Genomic DNA, 18,582 nt, shown 5'->3' with positions numbered 1-18,582 from the left:
ACAGCAACTCAGCAAGTTCATCTGTGGTGCAAATATTTACGTTTAATTTTAGTCAGAGCCACGTGTCTGTCTGTACATACAAGCTTGATATATGCGCCTGTGCTTGTGAGAGCAGGTGTTTTTGGCGCCTTCAACAAGTGTGCACGTGTGCGAGCGTGCATGTTTGTTTGCTGCCAGGCCCTGGCTGTGAGCTCAGCATGAATGAGTGAGAGAGCCATAAACACCTGAGGAAGCAGGAACACACAAACACTCTCTCTAGGCTGTATTTATGGTCCTGATGGAGGCGGGAGAGGTGGAGGCGGAGGGAGGGAGGGGGGCAGTCGTCATGCACAGCTCAGCTCTGGCTGTGGCGAGGGTCCAACCAAAACACCGGGGCTGTTAAAGCCCCCCTGGATGAGTCCCAGGGGGCACTAGAGCGGACGGAATGCAGGCCTGGGTTTAGAGGTTCAGGGGTACGTCCTGTTGTTAATGAGCTCACCTCGCTGGGCCTCTCTGGCTCTGAGCCCCCGACACTGCCTCACCAGCCACACCAGCACTGCCACAACCAGCCACGAAGACTGGACCTGGACCACTGAAGCATGCCACACTTCCTGCACATTACTGTGTGCCCCTCAGATAATCTCCAGAAGATGTGCTTTTCCAAGTGAACAAGGAGACAGTAAAAGGAAGTGTTGAAATGGTCTGTAAAGTGCTGCAGAATCGACATGCCTGAGTGTGTGCGAAGGCCCATATGTGTGTGTGTGTATGTGGATATTAAGAGGGGCCCGTGAGACATGACCCCAGACGATGCAGGACGGCAAAGATATGAGCTCCCTTCTAAATGATGCATGTCTTACATGCTCTGTTAGTGCGCGATAAACAGCACTCCGAAACACACACGCTGAAGACGGTTGTAAGTGCAACATATGTGGCGGAGTAAGTTTATTTTAAATATCCAAGCAATTCAACATGCTTTACAAAATGAATTAAATTATTAAATGAGAAACACTACGAAAGACATGAAGCTACATTTATAGAAGGGAGCTCAGGGTGGAGGTGCGAGGTGGATAATGATGAATGCTTCAGATTTAGTTTGAAAGTTTTCATCTGGCCAAAGATAAGCTGAGATCCACATGATCTCTCGCCTCAGTGTTGCCAGGTGTTTGATGACTGGATGATTGATTAATTATTGAACATCAATTATGTCAATAATTTATTGCAGAAAACTGACTGTGGATTTGCAATAACTTACAATAGCTAATCACATTTCTGGCAAGATCTTGTGAGATAGTATTTCTTGTAGCCTGCGTAATGGAATGTAGTTGGAGCCCATTGCAGTCTACTTAATGGATGTAGTAAGTAGTACGAACCATAGCACAGACAGTTGGCACAGATTTATAGACAGTATGCTGCACACTCAGCTCTGCAGTCTGGATTTAAAAGTAGTTTGCCCTGGATTATCATAACTACAGAGTCTTAATATGGTTTTGTTTTTTGGCACCTGGTAACACTGTCCTGCCTGAACACCAAGCTGAAAACATGCAAATAAAACATTTCCATAGTAGTAGATTTCTCACAGCTGTCCTCTTGTCTGTGTCTCTGTAAGACCAATAAATGTGACACTAGAGGAGAGTTCTATTATCCTCTACTCTTTCTTCTTCTAGCCAATCAAGTGAGGTCATTTCTTTTTGGTCAAGGCGATTGGGTCCTTGAGGGGGATGCCTGCTCCTCTGTCAGGTTTGAGCTCTGAAAGCCAACCAGGCATGTCTCTAATTAGACCGACTGCTGATGCAGTTCATCCAAACCTCCTCCCCGTCCTCTCGTCTTCAGTCCAGAACTAATCACAACCATCAGCACCACTCCCCTCATCCCCGCTGAGCACCCTATCAACCGCATGAGCAAATGGAAATATATGCAAAGACCTGCTCAAAGTAGAGCTCAAAAGTCAACCGGGGCAAAGAATTTTAAATTGTACACCTTATCCAAGAGTGCAGCGTTTAATGTCTGGGAAACTCAGACTGAACCGGAGGGGGGGGGATGTTTGGGAGGTCCGTGATACGAGAGGCCATAAATGATGTCACCACAGCACACCGCAGCAAGATCTCTGTGATGTGGTGGTCTGTTTGTGGTTTAGCGTACATGGGAGTGGAGGAGGTTTGAAGGTCGGCTTCATGAAATCCCCACCCACGGAGCCACAGCACTCGAGCCTCTCTTATGTGGTGTTGTATATGTTTATAAACTCATAACAGTGACAAATGAGCAGCTAGATCATCAGGACTACTGGGAGTGCACCGAAACCACAGACTGATACAGTGTAAGAGGAGAGTATTTAACCTAAAAGCAACTGTTTTTATTGTATTCTTATGTTTTTGTGGTCCAGAATGTGGCTAGAACTGAGGATGAGACAGCAGTAAAAGAAGGAGACATAACAGGATTTTACAGGAATTCACGTGACTGATAGAAAAAAAGGGAGCAAGAGAATGAAAGACTGAATTTTTGTAGAAGCGGAGTTGAAGCTCTACTTTGCCAGTTGAGAGAAAATCAATGAGCAACTACTGATGATTGATTAATGGTTTACATGTGCTGACTCCAGCTTCCCCAGTGTGAAGATCTGCTGTTTTTCTTTGTTTTAAATCAAACCAAATTTAAAACCTTTTGGGGTTTTGTACATTTGGTTGCACAAAACAAACAATGTGAACACCTAATTTACCTAATTACCTAATTTCCCCCTGGGGATGAATAAAGTATTTTGACTCTGATTCTGATTTAACACATCACCTTAAGCATTTTTCACTATCTTCTGACATTTCATTGACCAAATGATTTCTGGAAAAATAATCTTCTGTGGCCTGATTTATATTATGAAATGTAGGGTTGTGTTGCTTGTTGTAGGTTAGAGGATCACAATGGAAATAAGCCTTCAGACTTCATTATCTTTAAATCCTTAATGACTGTAATTATTCTGTTTTTTAATCATCAAATAAATTCAGTCAATCAGATAATCAAGAAAATAGTTAGCAGGTTAAAAATAATGAAAATAATCGTTAGTTGCATCACTACGTAAAGGATGAGAAAGCAAAAGTAAAAAATTGGCAAAGAAAAATGAAATGTAGCTTTATGAAACTAAATAAAGAGGGAGAAGAAGTTTAAAACATAAAAAAGAGGAATAAAAGCGGACTGGTGACTGGAACTCTGACAAATTAGTAGAGAGATGGGGATTTGCAACAAGTCAAGGGTTCGCTGGGTCCGTTGAACTCATCACAGCTGTATGGAATCAACAGGACCCTCCATCAATGCTGCTATTGTCTCAGCACTGACGTCAAAACGGCAAACATGCTTCATTACCTTCTCAGAACCCACCTAAAGACAAAAGTGCTGTGTTATACAGTACCTAGATCACGGCACTCTAGACCTAAGAGCTGAGAGATGCCGATATGTTGAAGGGCAGGGAGGGCAGACGGGTTAATGCAGCTTTAATGACATCAGTCACTGAGCGGATCAGAGACGAGAGAAAAGGAAGTAGAGGCCACACCTCTGCTGGTGAGGGGGATTTTAAAAGTTCAGGATTTTAAAGGTTTATCTTTCTACATGAAAAAAAAGCTCTGTCACCAGTTCACTTGGCCGTATCTTGGCCTGGAAGAGAGTGTCTTTCTTCTCTCTGCTCCTGATTGCGTGATCTGTCAGGGGGTAAAGAGCCTGCCTGTCTGTGGGTCACTCAGTCAGCTCACAAGTCCACTTAAAGCACTGGGTGAAGGCAAATGCCTCTGCTTTATTGGGGACAGAAGAATACTCCAGCTGCCATGCTGTGAGTGAGTGTGTGTGTGTGTGTGTGTGTGTGTGCGCGCGCATGTGTGTGTATGTGTGTATGTGTGTATGTGTGTGTGTGTGTGTGTATGTCTATTTTCATCCCTAAAAGTTGTTTTGCACTGCTGACTGCTGCCCACTTTATTCATTTCTGACTGCAGGAAAAATCGTTTTCAATACACTCCCTGGGGAAATCTTGGGAAATAATAAATAAATCAGTAAGCAGAAGAGGCATTTCCAGTCCAGGAGCCAGATACATAAAACTTAACTCAGATTCAAGGCTAAGCTTGTATGAAACTTACAAAAAAAAAAAAAGATTCAGCAAAAGAACAGTGCATCTGAATTTCTTGAAGTTCACTTACTTTAGATTTAAGAACAGACTCAACACCAGAAGATGCAGGTCGACAAATGGAGCGTAAAGCATTAAAACAAATGTGGTTCCTTATGTATAGACTGGATATCACATAAATAAAATAGATTTTATGGTAAATAAAATGTACAATCATATCTCCTGGAAGTCTAAATGAACCTGGCTGTGCTAGAAATGATATTCTACCATTACTGTGCCTGACTTATAGACGAACATAGACCATGAAGGCGCATGGAGTTATAATTATAATTCTTATGACTCCACTACTTTTATTCCATAGACTGCCAGGTTTTAGCTGTTCAGTGTGTGCTCCATATGTGGTTTACATGGAACATTTCAAATATAATGTCATAGTAATATTATCATAATTGTTAGTATATATTCCAGTTTAAATAACTGAACCCGTCTAGGAAGTATAATTTGCGGATTTTGCATAAACTTGATTCACATACCAGCACACACTTACATAAGAAGAAGACAGTATGGAAAGACAGACAGACAGGAGAAGAGAAAAAAAAACTTCCCTCTACTGTTTAATTTGGTTAATTTTGGGTTGGCTGGTCGGTATTTTCAGTGGTGCTGTTTGTTAATTAATGACTATTATGACAATTCCCCTGAGCAGAGCAGCGTGGGCTGAAAACGCTGGACGCTCCCATGTCTAATCTCATCTGGGGCCCTCAGCCCAGTTTGCCGTAACTTCAGCTGCTTCCAATTTGGGCTCAGCACTTGTGCTGTGCTAGCCATTTACATAACCATGAATATCAGCTGCTGTGGCCTTTTCTGCACACTGGCTGCAGCCTGCCTCCCTGCATGTATGTGATTTACATGTCTTTGTCGTCTCATGAATGCAGAAATATTCTGGATGTGTGTGTAAATGCAGCTAACAAATCTGATATCACATCTGTTTTTTTGTGAATGAACTGGAGACTAACATATTTAAGACCTGCTAATGCAAACACAGGGGAATCCAGGAATGTGAGTGAAAGGAGGAAGGAAAGGAGGAGGGCTGAACGCAAAGGTGACTCCATGTTTTGTCAGTGTAATGACTTTGATAATGCTGCTCTGTGTGGTCTAAGAGGAGTGGGAGTGGAGGTCACCTGCTCTTGCTCAGGCTTCCCTCCCTTTTGACCTCAGGCTGGTGTCCCTCCAATCACAGCTACTAAAGCCTGCTGCCATTAAAGCAGCTAATCACACTGAACAGCTGCATCCTTCACTATACAAATCCTCAACACCTCGCTCTGCCACCCACACATTCATCCTGGCAGCCAGACAGAGACATATACTGACGTCCACGCACTCCCACTCCTCTTTTGCTAATGGCAAGCTGCAGCCGACTGATGTTTAAAGCGCGGGGTTTAGCGTGTAGGCCTGTGATAAGCTGCGCTGAGCTGTGAAAACACAGATTACATTTCTGCGGCTTATTACAGACAGCGTGCCTCTGCCTCCCAGCCATACCGTAATTGCAACCCAAAAACCGCAGCCTCCGCTTGGCTGCGAGATACGGCTTGATGGGGACCCCCGCAGCAGAGTTTTGACAGCCGTGCTAATTCAAGTCTACGTTCCCCCATATGTTTCACTGCATGGCGGCCCCCTCCTGTGATAAGCTGCAGCCATATTTCTTTTAAGTGCTTCCCTCTATAAATCAAATCAGGGCTGAGATGTCAGCTGCTGTCTCTCAGTGTCATCTTCACACTTTTAAGACTCCATCAAAATTAGAAGATGGAGGACAAAAGTCCAAAATGCTTGTGAATATTGTGGATTTCCACGACTGCTGAGTGTGTATGTTGATGCTGATGCAGCCTGTATGACAGCCAGCTCTAATGTAGTAGTGTTGCTTTTATGTGTTACATTTGATATTCTCATATCACAAAATTGCCGCTAAATGAGGTATAATTTTGATATTTGCGTTTGATGTAGCATAAGGTGGGATATCCCATCTGAAAACAAGCATTTACTTACTTGGAATGCCAAAGCCAGCCAGGCATACATTAAATCCCTGTTTCTGGCAGGCTATGAAAGTGCCTCCATCTGCAAATACTTAGCTTTTTTTTTCTAAGGCTCAATCAGAGATAAAGACCATTGTGTTCCAGGTCCAGAAGTAAGACAATATCTTCCAAACCTCATAGAAAACAATTAGGACCCAGTAATTACACCATTGGCCTGGAACTGCAGCCAAGTCCTGAGTTTGGGTTCAGGAAGTACAAAAAAGAGAGTGAATGTGAAAGGTGCTTGTCTGATGCAGTGTTATCTTACTCTGCTTGGACTCTGATGGAGCAAGTTTATTTATCAGCCTGCGTGTGATGTAATGTTTTGCTTTTAGAGCTCTCAGTTTGAACGTGATAGGCCAAGAATCCTCATAAGCCTGTGGATGACTGGATGACAGCATGGCTTGATCTTTTCCCATAATGTTCATGTTCATTTATATCTGCACCCTGCACACTGCTGCTTTGGTTAATCTAAAATTTAAACAGAGACACGCTATTTTAACTTTAGACTGGACCTGTTGATTCAGATGTTGACTATTTGGGCAGGTACACAAGAGAAAACAACTCTCTCATCTTAATTTAAAAGATAACCATGTCAATAACCGTGCTAACACACTTCCTTTCCTCTCCTTCACCTTGAAGCAGCACAGGTACTGCTGGTATGGAGATTGTTGAGATCTGCTGAAAAGCAGACCGGCCTTGGGAGACAGACATGGCCAGGGGCTTTTGAGGTGGCATGGTGAGAGAACAGTGGAAAGAGAAGCAGGGCAGTATGAGTAAATGAGCGGATCATACACATTTTCCACAGTCTGAAAAGCAGACGTGCAGAGGAAAAGGGATGGTGGGAGCAAAGGTATATGACTTAACACTGGAACTCTGGGGAAGAAAGTCTTTAAAGATGTATGTATCCGGTATTAGCTATTTATGAGATTTCTGAGATCAAAAGCAATATGTTATTAATGTCTGACCTAGACAGCAGATTTCACAAAGTGCAGTAGGATGATGGCTGTTTGTTCTTTTATACAACAGATGTGCTTCGTCTGCTGAGCCTTTTTAATTCAGCCTCACTCAAGGTCAAACAAGTGCTCGCAGCCGTCTAGAAATCCCTAAAGAAATGTGTGGAGATTTGCAGATGGAGCCACACACAGGTATTAAGATCCTGGATTTGAAACCTGCACCCACTGAACTACGAATGCAGCTTTAACTTCACTTGGCAACACTATAGCAACAGATTTAAGCACAATCTGGTCTCCAGCTTTGCCCGCCCGTGTGGCAAGCTTTTATTTCTCCTTAAAGCGGCAAATGAGGCAGACAGCAGTGGGGTATCAGGTTCTGTGCTGGCAAGAGGTTCTGCTCACGCGGCAGGAGCAGAACAAAGCGCCGGTGGCCCTGGATAGCATCCATGGTGCCGGAGAGTAAAGGCCCTGTGAATGGGACCTGTCACTTCCACTCAGTGACGCCTGTGATCTGAGCCACCCGGAACGACGCTCAGATAAGTGGCTAATCCCAGCATCCCTGCTGGCTCGACAGCCCCCTAATGCCATGACAACCGGAGGGGAATCTCCTCCAGAAACAACTTAATTGGATAATTTCCTCCCCGTTTGACTGCGTGTCCCTCTGCTTTTGTTAAGTAAAGTCTGGTTTGCCTGACTGACTGTGAGTGTGTTGCCTGACTTTGAGAGCGGGGAGAGTCTAAAACAAGCGTGATATTCAGGCAGCTTTGATGCGTGCCATCATGTGTAAACAAGCAGGAAAGCTGGAGACATTTCTGCAGCTGAAGGGAGGGCTGCGAGTTGTTCTTAGCTCACCTGGGAGTGGGAGCACAAAAGAGAAAAACAGCCTTTGCTTTTCAGCACCACAAGAAAGTGACCACTTAAACTACTGTAAATATTTATTGTCCTTTGTGTCACAAAGCCCCGTGATTTATGTTACACCCAAGTCAAGTCCGGGGTCCCGGCATAAACAGACGCTCCACCCTTCTCCCCAGACTGCCGAGACACGGGGGCCAGTGCCAGGGGAAGTCATTACACACTGGGAGTGTATGTGTGTGAGCATGTGTGTGTGTCTGTGTGTGGTGGGCAGCTACCGTAGTCGAAAAATGAAAACAGCAGCGCTAGCATGGCACTTTAAGAGGATGAGAACTTGGTTCCAGCTGGGCCATAAAACTCAAAACCACACAAAAGAATCAAGCCTTACGTTGTACGGTGACTCCTCGAATGAACACATTAAAAGTGATTAATAAAGTGGAGGTATCTGACTCACCCTGAGGAGGCTGAGGGATCTTATTTCTTAACTTCATTTTGAAGACAGAAGCAGCCTTATGTAATCCTAATGGAAATCACTCCTGTTTATAAGTATTACTTGTACACGTGTATTGGAAGGCACACCTGCAGACCAGAGGGATGCAGATGGTGGTCAATGAATAAGCTTTAAATTATGATAAAAAGAGGAAACAGAGAGGCAAGTAAAGGGAAGAGGTGAAGGAAAGAGAAAAGTGACAGAAGTCAAACTTGCCCCTCTAAACCATATCTCAGCCCCGGGTATCAGTGTTGGCCCCAACAAGAGCCCTGACTGTTGTTCCTTTCTGTCAGCTGATGCCACACTATTGTGTGCACGTGTCCGGGAATCCATGAAAACCCTCTTTCTCTTTCGACTTACCTTCTTCACAGGCAACGCCGCTGAATCCAGGGCAGCATTTCCACTCCAGAGAGGTCACTGTGCGGTACACCACTTTATAGGAAGGTCTGACCACGGTCTTGTAGCTGAAAAACACGCACGAACTCTAAAGTAATCACAAAGACACACAGCTGTTGGTGGCTGACGTGAATGGTTATTCTGACTCACTTGCCTGTAAATATGGTCTAAACAATATGACTTGCACATGGCATGAACTGCAGTGACGGTTAGTGTTTTTTTTTTTTTGTTTGTCTGTTTGTTTTTTTCTAGTATTAAACTCCAGTACAGTTAAAGTTCATAAAATGTGTAAAATACCAAATAACACAGAATTTATTGTGTGTTTTAAGGTGGGTTCGTCTCTGTAAAGAGTGGTCCAGCAGCAGCAGCATTAGTGGTAAAGGTCCCTTCGCTCACCTGCCTCCTGTGCATCCCTGCGGCCAGCGGCACGTCTGGTAGACCCGCTGGAGAACTGTCCCATTCTGCACCTGACACGTCACTGTCTTAGTGACCGTGTGAGGACACCAGTTTCTGAGGGGAGAGATAAAGTGAGAGAAACTCAGGAATTCAGAGTTTACAATAAAAACAACAGCGGGATCGGCTCAATTTGTTATTTTTAGACTCATAGGAAAATCCCATTTTCAAAGTAAACAATTTAAGGAAGAACTGTGTATATTTTAGAAACACCTTCAGACAAATGCACTCACACTACAGCACGCTCACTAAAGTGAATTAGCAACGCAGTCACATTCAATAGGCTGTTGTCTTCCCGCAGGTTTTAATTCTTCCCTCCCTTCCCCCACCCCTTTGTTTTGAAACTTCTTTATGGTGTTTACACGGATTTAATCAGCCACGAGATTTTCAGTAGTGCATTGTGGGCTGTATTTGCACTGCAGTCTCTCCTCTGTCAATACACATCCGTTTGCATTTGGCTCTCAGAGGAGGCAAAGTACCCCAGGAGGGAGTAAAGAGGAAGACGAGGTCTCACACGGAGATCAGAGTTTTTCATCACAGGTTAATGCTGGGTCACGAGTGCACTTCGTTTCCAGAGAGGCCTTGCAGGACACTATGAGGATTTACTGAGGCTGTTAAGAAAATGACCTGCTTATGAAAGGGTCAGAGGTTAAGATCTAATAGTGAGGATATGATCACTTAGATATCAAGTGTACTCATACGTTATTATTTCGTGGGCATCTAGAAGCCAAATTAAATATTCTGGCTCAGTAAAAGGGCTCAGCTATAGTACATATGTGCAACCATTAGGCTAAAAGTCACCAAATTAAAGATACTGGTTAAGAGAGAGCAAATTGGTTTGTTTAAGCCTCACAGAAAGCTCACTGAGCCCTCTTAACAGGAGAACATATCTGCTCCAGATAGCACAGAGGAGCACGAGAGGCCAGTTTCATCTCATGCCTCTACTTATCAGGAAGATAAGATAACACTTACAGTAATCTCAAAGGAAAACACTGAATGGTGGTTACCCAGCTTTAATATATGGAAAACCCACTGAGGTTGTTTGAGCTACCATATGTTACTATTATTTTATTAACAATGAAGAGAATAAACACCCTGATTCCCTTCGTATGGCTAAATCAGGAGGAGAAATTACAATTACTATAGCCTCTGTTTATACGGTCAATAGATGTATAGAAAGGAGGCTCTGTGTAGAAACCACAAAAGACACTCTGTGAGTCCTACCACCAAACTACACTTCGTGTGTTCTGGTGCCAATGTGTTTGCAAGAGTGGGAGGGTGCGCCCACCAAAGTCTGTTTGTCAATATGTGAGACCACATGTTTGTGTGTGAGAGAGACAGTTTACAATAAAGGAAACTGCCAAAGGCGGAGGATACGAAGCAGCCCTGAACCAGCTCCCATTAACGATCCCCACATGTTGTGGTGGCCGCACACACACAGACCTGAACCAGCGAGAACCGGGCACCTCTGAGAAACGTTTATGTATGACTGCAGCTACTGGTGCATTTTGAAAAAAAAGGTTCTTGAGCCAAAAGAAATTACAAAGGAAAAATACTTGACTAGGACAACTAGGACAACATGTTCCAGGGACTATTAAAAAGTAAAACGAACTCTGCAAAAGTAAGACAGTTTGAATTAATCATCAACTTGTCAAGAAAAGCGAGAAAAGCGAGCAGGAAATTCATCTGCCACACGTGCTATTCAAATACAGGCCCGCCTGTCATGTACATGTCCATCAGCCGTAAGGCTACTAAAATGAACTTGGATCTATATGATTACCCCATGATTGCTTTCCCTTGTCCAGAAAAAACTACTCTAATCATCGGTGGAAAATTTCAGACATTGAAGGAGCTGTGGTCAGGTACACCAGGGGAGGGGGTAATATCCCCAACTCCTCCCACCACTTATCCTCCAGACCCAACAGATAAACATCTGAGTTTCCCAGGCCGAGAGGAGGTTTCACCTGGGAACAGCTAAGATTGTCACCAGGGGGTACGAGGGGGGAAGTGGGGGGAAGTTTTACAGTCCCAGACTCTCTCTTTGCATAGCACTAATGCAATTATCAAAGAGGAAATGCCAACCGGTGCTGCCTCAGTGGATGAAATAACAACAGCAGTTGGTATAACAGAGTTTACAATTTCCCAAATGGCTTGACAACCAATACCTGCATTAGCTACATAATTTGCTAAAACTGATTCACAAATGACATAGTAATTACAAAGCAGCAGGAACAATGCTCTACCGAAGAGAGGAGGGGGATCGGATGATATATTCCTTTGATGCCTAAAGATAATTGTATTAACTGGGTACAGGTAACATCATTATCTTTTCTTGGATGTAAAAGACTAAAGATTAATACATATATATATATCTTACTTAGGAACTACTATACAATGGGCGATTGAATTTTGTCTGGCTTTATTCATAAAGCGACGCAGGTGCACAGTGCACTCGGTCTCTCACTCTAAAATGTTTTGTAGTCAACACCTTCTTCTTACTAGAGGCGCCCTTGTGTTATGAAGTGTGAAACCCACCAGCACCGTGCTGTTTCACTGGCAAAAACACCAAGCAGGCCCTCAGTGAGTATCAGGTCTCTAAGCACACATGGCACACTCTGAATGCTGGGCCCAAGCTAAATAAATCATCAACCATCTCTCACAGTCACACATAACCACAGCCAACAGTTAAGAAAGAAATACACAATCTTAAAGGGACTGAAAAATCACAGCTTTGGCCCATCTGTTCGTCAACCCTACAGACGCCAAGACAGTGAAACACTGAAGGGAAACAAAAACATGCTGAGCAGTAAATGAATGCAAATGCTGACAGAGAGCTCATGAACTTGTCAAAGGCTTTATGTGCTGTATTCTGGTTACTGTGTGTGCCCTCATTTCGCCCTGTACGCTGTGCAGTCTGCATCTTTCATGATCACACTACCAAGTTAGTGCACTTTCATCAGCAGACTGTGGGAGGAAGGCGCTGGGAGTTAAGCTGTGCGAACTGCCAGAGGGACTGATGAGAGAAAGAAGCTGGTGAGACGCTGGTGAAAAACGTCTCAGTAACTCCCTTTCCATCCACCCATCCATTCACATGCTGTGGGAGGAGGAGGGCTGAAAAGTCAAAGATATGTTTGAAAACAGCATGGATAGGAATCTAGAGGAATTTCTCTGGATTTCTGTCTGTGGGAAAAATGCTTGGGGAGGAACAAAGGACAAAAGACAGATGTGGCAAACAGCCAGATAGAGGAGAGGAGAGGAGAGGAGAGGAGAGGAGAGGAGAGGAGAAGAGAGGAGAGACAAAGGTCATTTTATCATAAGGGTCACACAAGGGAACTTCCCATGGGAAGAAGGAAGTGGAAGGAAGGACAATTATGATGCAGTGTTGATCCCACAGGGTAAAGAGGAGGCGTATGATAAATGTGGTGCATCAACAAAAGACAGAGAGAAAGAGAAAGTACGGTCACAGTAAAATTAATGAAGAGAGAGGGATACAACATTCCTGGAGTCACTCTAGGAAAAACAGAAAAACCTGCAGAAGCCTTGATGGGAAGAGTGTAAAACAAACTGCTAGTGAAAATGAAAAATAAAACTGATAAGAGTTACATTCAGTTGGATTTGATAACAGATAATAGATAATAATAATTCTGGTGGGATGTCAAAGCTGCCGTGTGTTTTCCTTGTGCAGAGGACAGTGAAGATCGCGAGAGAACCTCAGTGAGGCCTTGAAGGTCAGGGCTAAGTGACTCTTCACAGCCGCCTCAGAGGAACGAGCAAAACTCTCATTTGTCTTTGTCTGTTTTGAGCGTTGAGGCCCAGACACCTGTGAGCTTTGAGTGCGTGTCTGTGTGTAACGGGAATGTGCATCTTTAAGTGTTTGGAGGCAGTAAAGAGCTGCTCTGCTGATCATGAATGAGACTTTGTGGACTGGTCTCTTGCAGCGTGCAGAATGTAACTAGGGCACTGGTGTAGGGCTGCTACTGACAATTTTCACCATGAATGAATCTGTCTATTATTTTCTTGATTATTCGATTCGTCATTTAGTTTATTAAAATGTCAGAAAGAGGTGAAAAATGTCTATCACAATTTTCTGAGGTGATGTCTTCAAATGTCTTGTTTAGTCCAGGCAACAGTCCAAAACCCAAAGAGAATCATTTGCAATCATAACAGATTGAGGAAACAGGCAAAAATTCACATTAAAGGAGACAGACCTTGATTATTTTTGGATTATTCATTTATTTTCTTTAAAAATGTAGGGCTGCAACTGATGATTATTTTCCCTATCAACTGATCTCATAATTATTTCTTCGATTAATGGTTTGGTCTTGAAACTCATGAAACTTCAGAAAATAGTGACTCATCGGAAAACAGTGCCTCAAGATGTCTTAGTTTATCCAGCCACTCGTCCAAAAACCAAAGATATTCGGTTTACAATTATATAAAACGGAGAAACGCAGCAAATCCTCACACTGGAGAGGATGGAAATCAATGCATTTTAGTAATTTTTGCTTACAAAGTCACTCAAATTAATTATCAAAATAATTGCATTGGTTCATAATCAATTAATCGTTGCAGATCCACACCGGTATATGGTCAATGAGACTCATCCTGACTAGTGTAACAGCAGCTGATAATTATTAATAGAGCTGTACAAGTGAGGACTGATGCCCAATATCCATGAACAATTTACCTAGAGCACATACGTTAAATGAACTTATCTGAATGGTCAGATTTAAAGCCATTCTGCTTTAAGCCGCTCAGGGCTCAGCCCCCTGGAATCTCTGTCATCTTCATTCCCATGCTTCAAGAAAACGTGGATATAGTTAAGACGAGCGAGGAATGAGGGCGGCCACAGGGCTCAGACTGCCTGTCAGACCATGACAAGTCCTCAGAGGGAGGATAAAGAAGCGGGCGAGACAAGAAATAAAGAAGCGGCTACCTCCGTAACCCCTCAGTGTACTGAGCTCATATAGTTGTTAAGAACGCCAAGGGTGAATGAACACTTTATCAGCTCCTCTGCAGAGCAACCGCTCCAGTCAAGAAATTACTCAAGAGTTGTTAATCCCCTTTGATTTGGGTAATCACTGTGTGAAGACAGCCTGGTACGGGAGGACATTTGTAGTGAAGGTTTTCCCGTGACAGAATCCTTTCCCAGTCGGCTGAAATTAATATCTATTTCCTTTTAAGATGAAGTTTCTGTCACTGAATGTCAAGTTGCTAATGCCCCTGAGAGAGCCTCCTCTTCTCTGAAATCCCACTGCCACTGTTTGGCTTTGTTGACACACCAGACAGCAGGTGGACTGCTACTTTCAGCTCCTCTCATGTCACCTCAAACCCGCTGACCTCTCTGCCTCTGAGGACGGCGGCTGACTCACAGCAGCATCAGCTTCCTCTCTGTCTGTCCTGCCGTTCCCCCACTGCCACTGACAAACAGCAGCAAACCCACTATAAACTCATCTCCCCCTTCCCAAAACAAGCCCAGATGCAGTGGAGTCCCAGCTGCATGTGTTTGGTAAACATGTCCACAAACCTCTGGCCATGAGCGAGTGACAGGGCGGTGGAGTGGGGAGGTGAGCCAGTGGAGCGAGGCTGGGGCCACTGAAAGCCACCTGGACACACCCAGAGGAAAGGGCCTCATCAGGGAGCGGGGCTTTCAGCCTCCGGCCAGGTTCAGCCCACACACCGCAATCTGCACACACACTCACAACCTGACAGCATAAATATTTGTAAGATGGGGAACGTCCTCTCATCACGAGGCGCTGGCTAGTCTCTGAGCTAAACACCGGGCCTGTCCAGGAGGGAAGCAGAGCTGGTTAGCTCTCTTTACTGTGTGTTTAGTCTGTTTCTCCTTCAGAAAACTCCCTCGTCAACAACATCATTTTAAGGAACCATCTCATCCCCCTTTTCATTCAGCGGCCTTTACCTAAGCTATGAATCTTCTGCACTTTATTACAGACATAAAAAAACAATGCTCCCTCATTCTGTGTCTCAAACTCATTCGAGGTGCATCTTGTCTTCCCCACTGGGGTCCACATAGGAGCAGACCTGGGGGCTTAAGGTGGTGTTTTGAAGAGCACCCTGACAGCTGAGAAGGAGCAGATGTTGCTGCTGCTGCTGCTGCTGCTGCTGCAGGGACAAAGAGCCCAGAAACCCACCTCAGAGACAGCGGAGGTGCTCTCAGGAGCCACACAGAGAGAGAAGGTAGGTGAGCTGGGACAACAAAGGCAGTCAGCAGAGCAATGTGTGCTGCCAGCACAGGAAAAAGGAAACCGACTGTCAGGAAGACAATAAGACCTGGTAGATGGATGGAGATGGGAGAGTCATGCATTGACAAGAAGTGAGACCAGTAGTTTTAAAAATAGCCTGTAGAAGCAAAAAATAATAATAAAAAAAAAAAGGTCAGACAACACTGATTAACGCACAGCACAGTAAAATTACCTTTTCTGATAGATTGAGGTGTGAGAGGCTGCTGCCTGGTCTCTGCTCAGCTGCGTCCCGGCTGGGTAGGGTTTGTACAGTCCCGTCCTCCAGGTCGCGTCCACAGAGCCGGTCAGCCAGAGCACCAGCACGGGCCACAGCAAACTTCTCCTGCAAGGCGCGGACACGCTGTCCCGTTGGCGCGGTCCCATTTCCCTGGCATCAAAAGTACAGCCAGAAAAGTTTCAACGAGCCCAACTTCCCCCGGTGAGAGAACAGACCGGTGAGTGGATCCAGCTCCGGGACGGGGGGGGGGGTGATGTGTCAAACAGCAGCGGGTCGGCGGGAGAAGACGCGCATCCTATTCACTAAAGTGGCAAACACGGTTTATCTGTGGCTCACGTCTCTTGGTAAAACAGCCTCAAATCCTCGGCGAGGTGAAGAAAAACGCCTCCTCTCACACTCCCGCTCCTCGCCTGTGTCCTACCTATGACAGATCCGATATCTGAACATGAACCCTGGACACTGTGCGGAGTTGGGAGTGCGGATAAAAGTGTGGCTGCCCTCCTTCCCCTGTCTTGCTCTGCCTACCTCCGTCCCTCTGTGCGCACACCGAGCCGAGCCTTCACAACAGCGGGCATGAAACCAAGTTTTATAGTCTCGTCGGGTCTTTTAAAAGCACAGCCTGCTGAGTCTTTTTTTTTTTTTTTTTTTTTTCACCCTGCCCCGTTTCAACCTCTCACAGAGGACAATGCATGCTCAAGGCGACGGCACATTGCGTATTGTGTTTCTTCTGCAGAGTTATGGACTGCTGCTTGTCCGAGGCGCCCTCTGAAAACGCTGGAGCTGTGCCGGTGAGGAGGAAATGTTGTTTGGCGAACACAAGTGAATGTAAAACCAATGGACTTGGATTTGAAAAGTTATATTTAAAAGCGACGTCCATCACTCAACATTTCCACCGTCTAATATTATCTATTATATTTATATTTATATAAAAGTAAGAATCATCAGTGCATTGTTAACATCAAATATCTATCTATCTATCTGTCTGTCTGTCTGTCTGTCTGTCTGTCTGTCTGTCTATCTATCTATCTATCTATCTGTCTGTCTGTCTGTCTGTCTGTCTGTCTGTCTGTCTGTCTATCTATCTATCTATCTATCTGTCTGTCTGTCTGTCTGTCTGTCTGTCTATCTATCTGTCTGTCTGTCTGTCTGTCTGTCTGTCTGTCTGTCTGTCTGTCTATCTATCTATCTATCTATCTAAAAAGCCTTCAACAGCTGTGGTCTGTAGCCTCTTTATCAAAGCCATCAGTGTTCAGGCGGACAGTGGCAGCAGAATAGTTGAGGTTACTGTAACCTCTCTCTGCCCATGCTTGTGGGACATGTAGGTTTACAGTGTAAGCAGCCTGTAACCACAGGGCTGCGGTCCTGCTCCAAACCAAACACCTGGCACTGCAACCGAAAACCGGGGCCCAAGATGTATATCTGCGGCCGGGGTGACTACACCAAAGCTGCAAGTCTCACCAGCTGCAAAGAGTACTTGTGCATCTGGCGAGGAGACTGCAGTTTTGGTGAAGTTCTCAGCTGATGAGAGGTGGTGTTCACACTCTCAGAGGGGTATTTCAGACTGGCACCAAACACCAACTTACACCACAGGGAGAAAGCAGCAAACATTGCATGCACTTTAATGGGGCCGAGTAAACCCACCTGCTCTCAATCACAACAAACGGAAACAGTTTGGGATTGGGGGGGGGGGTTGTTGGAGAGGGCTGGAAAATGATGTGTCAGAGTTTTTTGTTTCAGGGCACCCTTGGCATTTTTATGAGGCCACTCGGTGCAGGCAACGGAGCAAAGCAGGAACTGGAGCAGTGTAGGGTTAATGTAAATCCCTCCAGTCAGGAGCAGCTGAAAATAATTTGACCTCTAAGGAGAGAGACGGGGGTTAGTTCCATTGAGAGGATTTTTTTTTCTTATCTCTCATTTCTTGAGTAGTTACTCTACTGCTTCCATAATTTCCTTCCCTTTAACTGTTTAAACAGAAAGAACTGCATTACCTATTGTCCATGTAGGTATGTGTTTACTGAAGGTCCCTATAAAGAGTAGGTTAATTAAACAACACACTATTCTTTCCTTCTTTTCAACAGGGGAACATAATTCCTCCCTTCCTGTGTTTGGTCATAAACATGTCCTGATCTTCACTCTTTATGATAGTCGTACCATTTAAAGCTGAGAGGGGGCCTGTCTAACCTTTATCCTCTGCCATTCAGAGGGGGCTCTTTCAGGCTACACAATCCAGTATTGAGAAGCACGACAGTTATATCATATGAGTGTAGTGACTTTTGAGAAAGAGAGTTGACTAAATTTCATATATTTTCATGTTGCTGGTTGTTCGCCTTATGATCATGTCCATCCACAGTTTAGTCAAACCAGCACATCCTTGATTACAGCTGCACTCTAACAACTCAGGCAACATGATGTATGTTGGGCACGTTACGGCTCAAGACTGTTACAGTTTTTATTTCTGTGTTTCAGTGACCTCACTGCCACACCAGCTGCCAGATCCTCCAGGGGCTGTCTAATGTTTAGAGTAAACTTCACCTGCTCTGGCATGCTGACCTCAGCAGCCTCGATTACTCAGAGCTGCACTAGAAAATGTTACGATAAAGCATACTCTGCTAGCAATACTGCGGAGAAAAGCTGAAAAGCTACTTGGGTAAAGTGGAAAACTTTAGCAACCTTTGGTCAGTGTTACATTTTCCACTGTAGGCAGCAGCTTACACTCCCCTTACAACCTCAGCCGAAATGTTCAGCATCTGCTGTCCTTGTGTAAGAATAGACAGAATTCAGAACATTTTATCAAAGAAAGACAAACATTAAATGTGA

At 44.5% G+C, this 18,582-nt stretch overlaps 1 protein-coding gene across 2 annotated transcripts in view; it reads right to left on the bottom strand.

Annotated features, from left to right (window-relative positions):
• Positions 1-16,555, bottom strand: part of emid1 (EMI domain containing 1) — a 52,676-nt gene extending 36,121 nt beyond the window's left edge. The window contains exons 1-3 of one of the 2 annotated variants that reach the window (XM_071482941.1): positions 15,721-16,555; positions 9,229-9,342; positions 8,797-8,900 (exon numbers count right to left, since the gene is read on the bottom strand). In XM_071482941.1, the coding sequence (XP_071339042.1) occupies positions 8,797-8,900; positions 9,229-9,342; positions 15,721-15,911 (409 nt within the window). In that variant the 5' untranslated portion in view covers positions 15,912-16,555. The remainder of the gene's footprint in view (positions 1-8,796; positions 8,901-9,228; positions 9,343-15,720) is intronic. The other variant, XM_071482942.1, reaches the window with a different exon arrangement.
• Positions 16,556-18,582: the final 2,027 nt, after the last annotated feature.

Source organism: Trachinotus anak, unplaced genomic scaffold, assembly GCF_046630095.1.
Source record: "Trachinotus anak isolate AG129_WGS33_773 ecotype Australia unplaced genomic scaffold, CSIRO_AGI_Tana_v1 ptg000008l, whole genome shotgun sequence".
NCBI classification, from domain to species: Eukaryota; Metazoa; Chordata; class Actinopteri; order Carangiformes; family Carangidae; genus Trachinotus; species Trachinotus anak.
Note: the sequence above shows the minus strand (reverse complement) of the source record. Positions and strands in the feature narration are given on the sequence as shown.